Raw genomic sequence first — 14,996 nt, 5'->3', positions numbered from 1 at the left:
GGCAGCCACAGAAGGAATAGCACACTAATACTGCTTATGCTCCTACCTGCCTGGTTCGTTGTTATATTCACGGTGGAGAACATCCGTGGCTCCAGGCTGAAATCGGACACTCCATTGACGGTCTCCACCCAGAAAGTGTAGTTCATGTGGGCCTGAAGATTTACCACCGTGAGGGATGTCTTTGCTAGGCTCACCTGTTGAGGGGAGTAACGAATCCCACCCCCACAGGGCTCACATTGACCCGCATCCCAAGCACAGCGCCGGCAAATAACATTGTAAACGATGTCCCTGCGCCCGCCTGTATCCATAGGTGTGTTCCACTCTAAAGTCACAGAAGTGCCATTAACACTAGAGATCAGGTTCACCGGAGCAGAGGGTGGACCTGAAAGAAGACCAACAACCTCTGAATAATAGTTGTGATACACAGAACCCAATCATCTTATTGCATAATACAAGGTCAACTTCCACAAGAGGGTGACCGAATAACATTATCCCACAGGAAGTACCTTACATGCTACGGAAGAGACTACATTCCTTCCCATCCTCGCCACAAAACCTGTATACTGTACAGCATTATACTACTACTGTTTATAAAAATTATTTCATTTTGTGTGGTTCCCATGACTTAAACTTGTAGCCAAAGTAATAAACAGCAGGAGAGCCCTTCCCTAGAGTAATGGTTTCTCTATTTGACCTCAAGGGTGGCAACCAAGTCCAATCAATGTGGTTATATATGTAAATGTTATCAGTTATTCATTCCTTAACAAGAAGAATCTCTAGACAATGAGATGTGTGTCGTCAGTATTTATTTTATTGCACAATGTGCAATCCCAACCATAAAATGCTGCTTTAAAGAAGCAAGAAAATCAAACAGAGTGAATGGCATGTGCAATTTATGTGGAATGCCTGAGGCACATTGGATGAATGGGCTGTGCAAATCCATCTGTTACTAAAACCTGTACAGTATCTTGCCATCCTGCCAATGAAGAAACATACTTGCCTTGCTATCAGCGGCATCTTGGGCTCCCAGCTGGCTTAAGAGCGGCTCAATGAGTATGAATAGTATGAAAAAGTGGAGCCCACTGAGTCTTAATGATATCTTATTATTCAAAGGGCGTGGCATTGCAGTATTGAATATAACAATGTTACTAATGCCAGGCATGATATTCTGATAATGACAAATTACGCTGTCAACAGATGTAACAACACAATGTGCAATCTACTCTGTTTTTCTGCTTTTCAAAAATTTTCTGGCAGCAGGGGTTTTTAGCATTGATTTTAATGCCTATATTTCAGTTCAATGTATTTCCCTACATACTGAGTTTTACATCATATATGAGTTCCATTAAACTAAGCATAGAGTTTGGAAGGAGAGAGATCTCTGTCAAACTTTAAAGATGATAAGTCAAAAGAGGACAATCCAGTGCTCAGTCAAACTGATCACACCTCTTTGATGGATTTTAACATCTAATTTCCACAGTTCTTCCAATTCACCATGACTCCTTTGTGAGACAGAACATGTACACTGTAAAAGGAATGGTACTCACGTGAGCAGGGAGCTGAAGGTGGGTCAGTTGCTGAACGGTAATAGTTAGTATCACAGCGGCACAACTGGGCAGCTAAGGTCTCAGAGTGACTATACAGTGGGCACTTGGAACACAACTGATCACCAGGTGACGGCTTATAATAACCAAGCTCACAGGCTGCAAGAAATGAGACAAGAAGGTTTAAGGTGAGGTGTGGATGGGTTCATGCTCATAGATTTGTGAAATTAAATAATTATTATTACTATCATTATAGATTTATTTGCTGTATGTTCAAGGCTTCTCTAGCATCAAATATGTTGACATTTGTAAGTACAATGTATCCACATTAGGTAAGTGATCTACAGCCGTGATTTGCAACCCTCTTTTCAGAGATGCTTATCTGCACCAGATTTTAGAAACAACCAAGGAATTAACAAGCATGAAAATGTTCAAACATATAAATAAACAGTAGTATGTTGCATGGCTCTTCCTAAAAAAACAAAAAAACACCCTGAACCACTGCACTATTCATTATGTTGTTCAGCTGTTATTTTGCTAGAGAAGATCTAAGTACCACTTATTTGGAAAGAGCCGAACTCCAGCGTGGTAAAGGGTTTACCAAAGCATATTAAATATGGGCCATAGTTGGCATATTAAACACATACAAGTTGGAAATTGTATCAATTTACAGAATGACCCCTAGAACCAAAAATCTGAAGTGGATGCTTCAAAGAGTTGTGTCTAAGTTTACTTCACAAACAAACGTGTTGAACCCCGCACCTGTGTCCTGAGAGGCTGTGCATATCATTCTGCCAAGCCCCAGTGGGAAAATACTCTATTATGTGAAAAATGTGTTCTAACCCTGGGGTTTTGGTACGCAGAATGATATGGAGAACCTCTCAGCACATAAATATTGGGTTCACCACCAAGCTGATTTATTCATCGAGAACAACTATACAGGTAGTCCTCGTTATCCAACATTTTACTTTACAACGAATAGAATATCCAATGCTTTACAATGCAACCCTAAGGGCCGTTTTTCGATGCCAGAATGCGTTATCCAACGCTCACCGCCACTGATTAACATCGGACACACTTTACAACGGTTTCACTATCCAACGCTTATTCCAGAACGGATTCCGTTTACTAACCGAGGACTGCATGTACTGGGTGGATTGATTACTGGAGTCAAACCTGGAAAGCATGTCCAACAGGCAATGTGTTGAATGTCTTGAAGACTCAAAAGTGCAAGACATCAATGTAACGTGTTGTAAACCAAAGTTGCCGTTCCCCCCCCTACAGTTACAAAATGGGGCAAGGAGTCAGACACCTACTCGGCCCGTTCAAGGAAAGAATTAAAAAGACAACCATGATTTTTTATTGCTGCGTCTTTCATTTATCAGCTAGGAAGAGGTAGGAGTGAGGGTAGAATGGAAACGAGCAGGATGACAGGTTTTTATTGAGCCAGAGTTGTAATCGCTTTGAATGTAATGTTGTAAAGGAATGTTAATTACCTGTGGCAATGATTCACATTTATTTTAGATGTAGTCAAGGGGAAAATTATGTTAAATTGCCACCCTTTAGAAGCTTTCCGCATTCAGCAAAATGATGCATTGGCATGTGTGACAGGACGTGTGTGTGCAGAATAACTGTGTGGCTGTGCTCGACCAGCCAGCCTCTAAGTATCCTCTTAGCAAAGTGCAATTTCTATGAGGTTTCCAAACCTTTTTCCCCAGCATGTTCTTGTCGGCTTAAAAGAGGGGCTCAAATGTTAACAACCTCACTATTGATGTTAATCCAATACGTGTTCACCTGCCCAGTTGATGCCTAATAAGAGAACACAGAACGTTTTTTAGCTCCTAGTCCTAAGGAAATCTATTCCTGAACATTACTTTGAAGGATTCTTAGCTTTTATTGTTGTTTAAGAACGTTTTGTAAAATCTCTTCTTTGATATTCTTAAGATTAATATACAGACCAATATAAAAATGCAATTGCTTGTGTTTCTTCATATTAAATTGAACTATATTTTAAATACATGTGTTTATGGTTTTAATTTGTTAAAGCAGCAAAACATATTTTTTTAAATAAATCAGTTTTGTAGTATTAGATAATAGGGATGTTTTTATTATTTTTTCATTCAACTTTAATGTTAATGTTTTAATATACTAACATCCTCTGATTTCTATATCAGGGTTTAGCACACCTCCCCAGCAGTGCAAAATCTTTGTAGACTCTCAGAACGCCACCAGTCTACAGATGCAGCCACCAAAACTCGACCGCATCTCGAGGTGAAAACTGCACTATGCCGCAATATCTCGAGGTGCACTGAAGCAGACTATAATGGACCATCGGATTATTACAGCAGGGCCCCCTGCTGTCTAAATCCTACCGGGGTCTACCTGTCTGTAAGAGATGCGCAGTAAGAGATAGACAGAATCAGTCACTCTACCTGCGCACCTCTAACAGGCGATCGCAGGGTCTTATTTTATTTTAATGCTACAGTATTATAGCAGGGGGTCTCCGGAGCTGAACCGCATTGGTTTCAGGTTCGGGGACCCCTACTTCCCGGATTACAGGCCCCGTTATGGGCTGCCAGTATCCCGGTGGCCATGCTTACATTCTCCCATATCACGGCCCACGTGATCGAAGGATTTAAACAAACCAGAGGGATACTGGCACCCCATAACAGGGCATGTAACTCGGGAAGCAGGGGGTCCCTGGACCTGAAACAAAAGCGGTTCAGCTCCGGAGACCCCCTGCTATAATACTGTAAAATTAAAATAAAATAAAAGCAGCTTGATTACCTTAGCGGCTAACCGCTAAGTCAATGAAAGGGTTAAGACAGACTACCAGATTTATTGGGGGTAGAAGGAGTGAGTGAAGGGCGTAATAGCCCCAGGGTGGGTGGTTAGGCCTACCGGGAAAGTTGCAGGAGGGGTTAACCTATTCATTACCTTAGTGGTAGTAGTCGCTATGGTAATGAAAGGGTTAACCCCTCCCACTACCCAACCTAAGCCTGACCACCCACCCTGGGGCAACTACCCCCTTCACTCAATCCCTCTACCCACAATAAACATTACAATACCTACTACCTACTGTACCAATACACAACCCACCCCCTGGACCCCCAACAACACACTTAACACATACAGTACAGTAATGGTCAAAATTACTATTATCTAGATATGGATAATAGTGCATCGGCCCATTAAAAATAAAACATCAGCCAGCATAAAGTAAATACAATGCACTTACCCCTGCCAGGATAAAGGCCGTCCTCATCTTCATCACCGTCCTTGTCCTCTGTTGTCAGCAACAGCAACCGTACAATAAAACAATACAATCTAAGGGCCCCTAACCCCTTAATCACCTTAGTGGTTAGTAACCACTATAGTAATTAAGGGGTTAACCCACCCTCCCCCACTACCCACCAAGGAGGCCTAACCACGCACCCCGGGGACACTACTCCCACTACCCATTGATGGGCATACTTTGCCACTGTATCAATAAATGGGTAACCTAAAAAATAAAAAAAAACAGGTCCAAAATAAAACACATTACTGCACATAGAAAAAAATCCACATTACAAATGCCAGGAAACCAATTGATTGGCACAGTATTGATTGGTACAGCATATAATATGGGCATGATTTACTACTATGACAGTCAATGGGCCAGCTAAAAAAATAAACAACTACCAAAAATATTAAATTCAATCAAAACAATCACCAAAAGAAACAATAAAAAAGTAAACACCAAAAAATACCAGAAATAAACAACAAATTCCAAAGAAGCTCCAGAATTAAAAAGCAAGACACCATCAATAAACAAAAAAGAAATAAAATGAATGCCAAAGAAACTCCAGAATTAAAAGGCAAAACACAAAAAAAACCCTAAATGAATAAAAGAAAACACCAAATAAACACCATTATTAAAAAGGTAAACACAAAAAAAACAAGAATTACAAAAAACATCCACAAAGAAACACAAGAATTATACAAAGCAATGAGCAAAAATACATTTAAAAGAGATAAAGCAAACATTTGCCAAAAACATGCATTGCTTGTCACTGTATTAATCAATACCCTAAAGGGCATAGATAAATACATTGGCAATCAATGGACAGGCAATGAAAAATGTAAAAATGTAAAAATACAATGGAAAAACCTGAAAAATTAAAATAACATACATTCAATGGTTTTTCTTACCTTTAGATGTCTTCACCCTCCGATTCAGGGGTCTCAGGAAGCTCTCGACCAAAGAAGCAATAATCCTCAATAGCTATGGCCCTATGGTAAAGTACAAAGTCCTTGTCTTCTTCCTTTATCTTCATCTGTTAATTGTAATCCAATTGGGGGTCTTCTTTCGTCTTTTTTTATCTTCATCCATTTCCATCTCCATCTGTACAGCCATCACAATTCCATGGGTGGGGGGAGGGGGGTGAGATGTTAATTGTTCAGCTTCATAACTGTAACTTGGGAAGTAGGGGTCCCCAGACCTGAAATCAATGCCGTTCAGCTCCAGAGACCCCCTGCTACAGTACTGTAACATTAAAATTAAATAAAACCCTGCAATCGCCTGTAAGAGGCACGCAGGTAGAGTGACAGATTCAGTCTATCTTTTAATGCGCTTTACTTACAGACTGGTAGACCCCAGTAGGATTCACACATCAGGGGCCCCTGCTGTAATAATCCGATGGGCCATTAGTCTGCTGCGGTGAACCTATCTTGAATCTTGGGTGAAATCTTGAAATTTTTGGTGAGAAATGGTCAAATTTTGGTGGCTGCATCTGTAAGCTCTTTCAAAACTAAGGCTGTCTTACATTTTAATCTCGTCTGTAACTGTTACATACGCCTATAATACATATTATCTTAATGTCTAGTATATAATGTATAACCCTGTTCACTTAATGTAACTATGTATTTGTAACCATGTATTTGTCATAACTCTGTGCCCAGGACATACTTAAAAATGAGAGGTAACTCTCAATTTATTACTTCCTGGTAAAACATTTTTATAAGTAAATAAATAAATAAATAAAATCTTTGCAAAACTTTCCTGTATGTGATAATTTGTTGCCAATATTCCCAGCAGTTCTTTCGGGATACAATACACTACCGACACGCTTTATTGCGCATCGGCCAGATCCGCAAGCCGGGAGATTTCCCGGCTTGCTAGTGGCCGCCCCTCGGCGTGCCGCGCGTCATAGACGCGCGGTCACGCGTCTTCGGGAGCCTGCGCCCCCTGCACGCGCGTCCAGGGCTCCCCGAGGGAGCCCTGGTGTCCCGCGATCGCGGGACGGCGGCAGGGGATTCCGGGGGACCCGGCGGACCCGGCAGCGGTAGGGAGAGCGCCCCGATCGGAGGGCGCTCTTCCGCTGCTTCGGCGCGCGCCCGTCACCCTCGGGCGCGAGCCAGGCTACTGCTGCGGCCAAGAACGGGCAAATGCTCGAATAAACTTGGCCGCAGCAGTATAGCTGCTGATTTACACTGACTGAAAGATAGATTGGAACTGAAAGGTGGCCATTATGTTAGTCACACAATTTTTACAGATTTTTAACAGGAGCACCAAACGATTGCCATTTTAGGTAAGAATATAGAAATATACATCGTCACGTGCTTCGCATATACAAATAAGAAAAAGAAGGGGGGAATGTAGTATTGCTGATTTAATATTTACTTGTTCAGCACATGTGAAGTAGCAAAATCTGCTACAATTATCAAGCATAACAAAAAAAAAATCAGTGTACTTGTCTTCCTTAGAATGTATTCAATTGCCCTTAAAGTGACCGTTCTACTTCTTTGAAATGGAGGGAGGTTAGTGGCGTGGTGGGACGGTTTGGCTGAGCGGGCAGTTCGGTGATTGCGGGTGCAGCCGAGGCTTGCTGGCCTTGGTTCACTCTGTGCTGACCGTGTGTAATGCTGCCATGCATGTGTGTTCGGTGGAAGTGCTGGGACTTGGTGGTGGGCACCGGCGGCGCAGTTGGCTGGTTGTGCCGGGCTATATGGGCAGGTTTGTGTGTTTTCGTGGGTATCAGCTGGGCACCGGCAGCGCAATTGGTTGGTTGTACTGAGCGATATGGGCAGGTTTGTTGATTTCGCAGGTATCAGCTCGGCGCTTGCATGGGGGGCTTGGTGGAGTGCAGGTTTGTCTGTCCCGGGCAACTCTGGTTTCCCCGACGGGGGCATCGGCTGGGTATACATGTGCTGGACGCCCCCATCCCCGCCCCCTGCTGTCCGCACCCCCCCTCCAGTTGCCGCTGGCGGTGCGTGGGACGGAGTGGAGACCTGGCACGGGCGGCTCTCGCTGCTGGCTCGGCGGAGCTTCCCTCCTCCAGGGTGCTCCCTGTCTCTTCCTGCTCCGGCTGGAGGAAAGTCCCGCAGGGACCGTGCTGCTTCCTGGAGATGCTGTGGGGTGGCGGCCAGTTCCTGTGGCGTGCTCCACCGCCCATCTGCTCCCTCTCGGCCCTGTTACCGCTGTCCCAGGCGTGTGGCCGGGTGAGTGTGTTTGATCTGGCCAGTCAGTGCCGAATGTGTGTGGGGCACGGGTTGGGGGATTGACCTTGACCACACACTGTTGTGGGTTCAAGTCCGGGTCGGCGACGTGTTCAGCCTAAGCAACCTTGGGCAAATCACTTGATTGGTGAGATACACATGAGGGTTATGAAACACGGGAATTTTTCAAGGCTCTGTGCCACGTACAGTTAATAATTTTGTGGGGCTCTTGTAGCCAGCCACCAAAAAGGGGTTTTCCGGTTTTCGAAATGTATTTCCAGTTTTACTGCGAGCTTGGGGGTTCAGCAGTAAATGCACTCATTAGCCATTACATGGAATTGTGTGGGTTTTTGGTGCGTAGGAAATATACATTCTATGGTAATCGGCTATATGAAATGTGCTTGTGACTTGTCCTGAAGTAAATGCTCCCTTCCCCCATTTTCCCTCCCACAATCATGTGATGCGAGGGAATGTAAAGGTATCATCTCCATGTGCTTCCCCATCCCATCCCTGGTTCCCGGGTCACCCGTGCGGGTGGAAGTGGGGATGCCCCCAGTAGTCACTTGGGTCGAGGGGGGGGGGGCAGAAGGGAGCTTGCAGAAGCGTGCGAGCGCTGCTCCCACTCCGTCGCCATCCCTTCAGCTTCTAGCCTAAGGCCTCATCCAGGGTGGAAACAGGCGCTCTGGCACTACAGCGCTGCGCCCTGCTCGGCCGGGTTATTCCTGGCCGGCTAGATGCGCGTGTCTGGGGGCGCAGCCACGACGTCACAGAGCTGGTTCGCCCTCATTGGGCGAACCGCTCACGTGATGCGCTTGCCAGCAGCAAGATCAAATTTGCTTGCTCGGTAAGGGGCTCAACGCCGAGCAGGCACGCCCGCCCGCTCACGCAGGCCACGTGCATTGTCGCAACGTGTCCAGCGTGAGCGCGCGCGCACACTCAGCATCACCATGGACGAGGAATAAGGGAGGCAGGGCGGGTGATTAGGCCATTCTGCAGTCCCTCGGCCCAGTGGGGATGAGGTTGTGTCTGGAGATCTGGGGCGTGGGCATTGGGGCGCATGCACTGTTTTCCCAATGGGGGTTCTCTTCCCATCCCACCATGTGGCATGCTCTGCTGCCCATCACCTCCCCTCCTCACCCCCTGCCTCCCAACCATGGTGTGCGTGGGAGCGGGCACTCCGGACACAATCCAGCCAGCATGGTCTGAAATGGTCGCAGGGCTTTGCTTAGCGTGGGAGCAGCATTGAGCTGGTGCCGTGTCCTTTTTTTCTGGCTAGGGCTTTGGATTCAGCAGGAGGGGTGGCCAGTAAATGTACAGTATGAGGTAGGATTTGTAAGTGACATGTGGGATGTACTGCATGTATGGGCATTTCAGTGTGTATTGAATGCGCTTGTGGGTTTTGACCTTTAATAAAATGCTAATGTTTGCAGTCTGTTGTTTATGCATCAATTGTGGGAATGGAACATGCAGTTAAAGGCTCATAGGTATTATTATAAATATTAAAGCCTGTATAACAGTAACAGATTTAATTCATGAGCGAGTATTTAATAACGTCAGAATGAATGTGGTGGGTGTGTTGCATGCAGCCGAAAGGTTGGGGTTTTGTCATTGCGTTATAACAGCAAAGTTATGTGGCCAAGGGAAATGCCCACGCTTGGGAGCACATGGGGGTCCCTGCTGGAGTTTGGGGGCCCCCACTGGGACAAGGGGTATGGGCCACCGCAGAGGGTCTGACCTCATGGTGATGACTTTGAATAAGATTTCGCCACTGAATAAATGGTGCTGTTGCATTGTTTGCGGTATATCACTTGATCAATAGGCCGCTGCAGAGATACTGAGTTTATTGTTGTGTCCACTGCTGTGGGTGTAAAGTGGGTTTTGCTTACAATTAAGGTGGATTCAGCAGTGAAAGGATCCGTTGGCCAGTCCATGTGGTGTGGGGATTTGGTTGGTTTGTAAATGTACATCCTGTTTTATGGTAGTTTGGCTAAATTAAATGGGCTTGTTGTTTGCCCTGGAGTCATAGGCTCCTGTTCGCGGTGCGAGACCGACATTCCACTGAAGCGTGTGTGATATGGGTTTTGCTTCTTATTACGGTGGATTTGGCAGTGGGATTGCACGTAATCAGCCCAGGTATTTGTGGGGGATTTGGATTTGGTGGGAAAATATACCTTCCGCTTTTATGGTAGTTTGGGCTAAATGGAATGGACATGTTGTTTGTCCTGGAAGTAAATGTGCCGGCTATCATGTGTAAAACATACATTCCGCTGATGCGTGTGTAAAGTGGGTTTTGCTTCTAATTAAGATGGAGTGAGCAGTAAAAGTATCCGGTAGTCAGTCCAGGCGGTTGTGGGGAACTTGGGTTTGGTGCGTAAATGAACATTCCGCTTCTATGGTAGTTGGGCTGCATTGATTGGGATTGTTGTGTGTCCAGGAATTAAATGCTCCTGTGTGCATTAATCATTGAATCCAACTATTGGATTGGCATTCCTTTGCCCAACTATTTATCTGCTCATTTAAGGGCTATCGATCTGGTTTTAGAGGAAGCATTGGCCTAGTTCTTAACAAATGTAGTTACGTTATGCTATATGTAAAAAACAGGTACGCCATTACACTTACCTGCCTTTATTCCTGACCATTGCTAAAACACATATAAGGTAATTTGTATGCTCTTGATGGGACTCAGTCATTATTAGGCATGTCATATAAGTGCTCACATGGTTTATACACAAAGGACCATAGGCATGTATATTATGAGTCAGGTTGTGTTTCAGGGACCACCCAGCGCAGGGACCACCTCAGTGGGTGATTCCACTGTTAGCTATTTTAATATTCTCTGGGGTCTTTCCTGTTCACCTGAATTCTTCTTTCAGATGGTGGGGGAAGGCCAGGGCGGCGGGCTCAAAAAGGCATGGTCGCCGGGATGATAAGGGTACTAATGTTCTGATGATGACGGTTGCATGTCTCTTGTCTATTTCAGCTGGGATTTCTAATTGGTCAATCGGCCATTTTTCCCCCCTCTCTGGATTCGTGGCATCCTTGGCGTTCCGCGAAACACTCACGCACATGCACACTCGCTGCTAGTTCATAAGAAGGCTTGTCGCTGCTCCTGCAGGTGCACATCACAGCAAGTTTAATACACACACACCCACACTAGCAAGTATCACCTTCATCCCACACTAGCAATGGCGCTAGAGGTAGCTGAACAATTTAGTCTTCTCCAAGCCGAGGCATTGAACCACGAAGAGGGCTGGTTGGACCGGCAGCTAAACACATTGTTCACGAATAGGCGATGCCAAGGCAGCGCACAAGACTGGTACATTCCTGCAGCTAAACAAGCGCCAAGCGCCAAGGCCACCCCCGCCATGGAGCAGTCGATTGGGCCTGGCCACGGAGGGTGTGGAAGCAGACCGCACCAGGTGGAAGACAAGGGCCATGACCATGGCGGCAGCCACCGGCCACTGAGCCACAAGGCAGGGCGTCACGGTACGCAGGACAACCGCCCGCAGCTGTTGCGGGAGGTGTGGTGGCAAGATTGCCGCTTGCCACATTGGCAGGTGCAAAAGGCTGAAGGATACCAGGGTTGTCTCCCGCAGCGGTTGTGGAAGGACAAAACGGCCGCCTGCGACAGTCGCGAGTGGTGGAAGAACAAGACGGCCGCCTGCAGCGGTGGCAGGCAGTGTGGTGAATAGCCGGCGGCACAAATTGCCCCCGTTAGGGTCGCAACGTTCCGGGTGACAGGTGAGGATCCCGGCTTGGTTCGACAGGGTGGAGCTGGCGATGGTCGAATACTATGCTTGGCCCAGTTCTCCACTTAGGTCACGTCCCCCTGAGACACCAAGTATAGGTAAGAAACTTACGCTGGTTAAAAGGGGTCGATTGTGAAACAGGATAATTGCGTTTAGGAAGCTGATGGACTTCCAGAAGGCTCCCGCAGCTTCCAATGCCCAAGGCGAAAAGTAAGCGGCAGGGGGAGGAGTCTCAGGCAGCACAGCATATTTGTAGCCAGAGGCTCCAGAGTCGACATAGGCCCTGGATCCGCGTCATACAGCACAGCAGACAAAGCAAGGTTCACTCCAGCGTTAATGGGTACGCTAAAAGCTTTCGAGCCTGAGGCATCGGCCTCCTTCTCGATCCCCGTAGGGACGGCGGTCAAGACAGGAGCCCCTGGCGCAGCGTTAGGGGTAGCGGCAGCATGGGGGCACATAGCATGGCCACAGGGGGGGCGGGCAGATCATCCAGGAGGTAGCTAGTTTTGCCGGGGCAGCAGCGCCGGAACACACCGCGGCCCCTAGTTTTGCTTCTGGGGAAGTACAACGGTTGGACCTTGCAGCGAGGGCGTACATCTCGGAACGCCGAGCTATTGCTGTTCACGGATGCTGCTGGGTCAGTGGGGCTTATTTCAGTGGTGCATGGTGCGTGGAGCGTTGGCCGGTACACTGGCGCGAGTCTCAGCTCATCAAGAACTTAATGTTCCTGGCGCTTTTCCCATTGCTGGTCGCAGTGCGGCTTTGAGGGCATTTGTTTGCAAACAGGGAGATAATGTTCTGGATCGACAACATGGGGGTGGTAGAGGCAGTAAATAACTTTGGTTCATGTTCACCTCTGGTTTCGAGTCTGTTGTGCAGATTTGTGCTCTCATGCGATTGAACATAGCTTACAGAGCGTGTCACGTGCCGGGGTTTTTTAAATAACATTGCTGATTATTTATACCGGTTGCAGATGACAAATTTTCGGAAGTGGGCGCCAGAAGCGGACCAAGTCGGCTTGCGTTTTGGCATTGGGATGCAGGGGGATAGCTGGAAGGCCTGTAGGCAAGAAGCTGAGCGGGATTTCATTCTTCTTGAAGCTAGGTGAGAGGGTGGACACTACGAAAGCGTTTATAGTCAAGCAGGCCATAGCGACTATGCTAGAAGGGGCACCGTCTAGCGACAACAGGAGGCCGGTGACCCCGGCAATATTAGAAGGGCTAGTCCAAGTGACGGTACTAATCTGTTTTTCAGTCTGAGGCGAGGCTTTTTAATGCAGTGTTCACCCTGGCATTCTTCTGGGCATTGTGGGTAGGTGAGCTAGTCTGCGCTACTTAGAAAGGGGGAGGAGGTTTGCAGGCAGGAGACACGGTGCTCAGGTCCGGCTCGCTGCAGCTATGCATTTGCCGTCTAAAACCAGGTTTACTAAGGGCAGACAGGGTCCACATGTCGGATATCGGGATAGACCTTTTTAACAAAAGTTTGCAGGAGGGCTTGGAAAGGGTCCTGGCGGGTACGTCCCCTCCCCCTCCTGTCAAATGAGCATTCGGGCAGGGAGTGGCATTTACCCCATTATGTATTTGTTAGAAATATATAGCCGCTGCCTTTTATACCTCCAGTTCTGGTTTCCTGTCCTTATTTGTACATTCCACGTGGGTTCGGGGCGGGGGGCAGCCTCCCTGGTCAAGAGTAGAGAGACATCAATTTACCTGACACTGAGGATTTGCATAGTCTCATCACCAAAATACATTATATAAAGACTGTAAAAACTCATCCAAAAATGTGTTTACTGTCAGAGAATGTGAATGAGCCCACTCGTGGTATTTGTATTTGCTGTATGCTGTATGGTGGAGTGTTTTTCTCCTTTTTATACTCACCATAACTTGATTTGTGTCTGGTTATAGCCACTACCAACTATATATTGCAAAGCTAGTATAATCAGTCTCACACTGGTGAGACCCAAAAGGCTAAAGCAGCTGCCTGAGAATGTTTACTGGCTATGCTGAAAAAGCTATGTAATGCAGCAGGCATAAGCTTATAGAGGTCCATGTTAAAATGGTTGTATTTTTGCTATCACTAATACACTTTAATTTTCAACATTGAGTGCTGTCTCTTGTTTACCAATCCTTGGAACGGTAACGTATAACTATATATATATATACATATATATATAAACATTCTTATGCGTTGAGAGAAAAAAAAACATCATTCATTTACATTTAACCTATTGTATTGCAATTTGTCGTTCGTTCACAATTTGTCGTCCTACATTATGAGGAAGTGCCCATTTAGTAAGTGGTTTAAACAGCAATCCCTCCAGAAGCCAATATGAGTTTAAGTTGAATCTTGTCCCTAAGCCTCTATCCCACTCTTTATAAAAACAACAAAAAAACATGTTTCCTAATCTCTAGCCTCTGAGGTTTTCATGGTAACTTGTAGACTGCAGTGGGCTCTACGGAGAGCTACATTTTAACCTCCCGGACCCTCAATATTTCAAAAAGCTTATACAGTATCACCTGAACAGAGCATCAGATTTCTTTTTAACAAAAAAAAATTCCGTTGGGAAGCACAAGAAGAGATCAAATTAAGTAAAAAAAAATAAAATGCTAAAATGTTACGATCAGCATGGCCTTTCTGCTTTAAATGAAGAACAGAGATTCATCTACTCTACTGTATGTTCTAAGAGCAAACAGACAGCAATGGGAACTGCAGATATCAAGAAAGGGACAGTGATGGCTCTCCAGTGCTCTTTGATGCACAAAATAAAGTTTAAGGAAGGAGGATTGTCCTTTTTGTCCACACAAGGTCCTATGTCAAGACAAAGGTCCTTGTGTGGACCGAAACGAAGATCCCTATTCATTAAACTTTATTTTTTTTTGCATCAAACACCACTGGAGAGCTATCACTGGTCCTTTCTGTTCTAAGCATGACACATTTACTGCAGGATTCTAAAACGTCGACATAGAACCGTGAGTACAACGTTGTGCGTGCATTTCCTATCCCTGCGCTTTCTCGGCCACCTGCAGTATCCTCATGCATTCTCAGCAACCTCTTCTGCCTCCAGAGCGGACGGTCTTGTATCAGCAAACAGGAAAAGTGAAAAGTCTCTGCCAAGCCATCTGTGGCTTGGTCCATGTGTCTCCTCACTCTTCCTCTGTCCTCCTGAGACATGGGAACATCTGCTAATAAGCTGGCAGGGTAGCAGTCATGATGGATTAACCTGTCA

At 46.0% G+C, this 14,996-nt stretch overlaps 1 protein-coding gene across 3 annotated transcripts in view; it reads right to left on the bottom strand.

Moving 5' to 3' along the window:
* EPHA8 (EPH receptor A8) overlaps positions 1 to 14,996 on the bottom strand; it is a 206,801-nt gene that overhangs the window by 42,337 nt on the left and 149,468 nt on the right. For all 3 annotated transcript variants that reach the window (XM_075605786.1, XM_075605784.1, XM_075605785.1), the window contains exons 4-5: positions 1,548 to 1,703; positions 47 to 382 (exon numbers count right to left, since the gene is read on the bottom strand). In XM_075605786.1, coding sequence (XP_075461901.1) covers positions 47 to 382; positions 1,548 to 1,703 — 492 coding nt within the window. The remainder of the gene's footprint in view (positions 1 to 46; positions 383 to 1,547; positions 1,704 to 14,996) is intronic.

The sequence above is a fragment of the Ascaphus truei genome, chromosome 6 (assembly GCF_040206685.1).
Source record: "Ascaphus truei isolate aAscTru1 chromosome 6, aAscTru1.hap1, whole genome shotgun sequence".
NCBI classification, from domain to species: Eukaryota; Metazoa; Chordata; class Amphibia; order Anura; family Ascaphidae; genus Ascaphus; species Ascaphus truei.
Note: the sequence above shows the minus strand (reverse complement) of the source record. Positions and strands in the feature narration are given on the sequence as shown.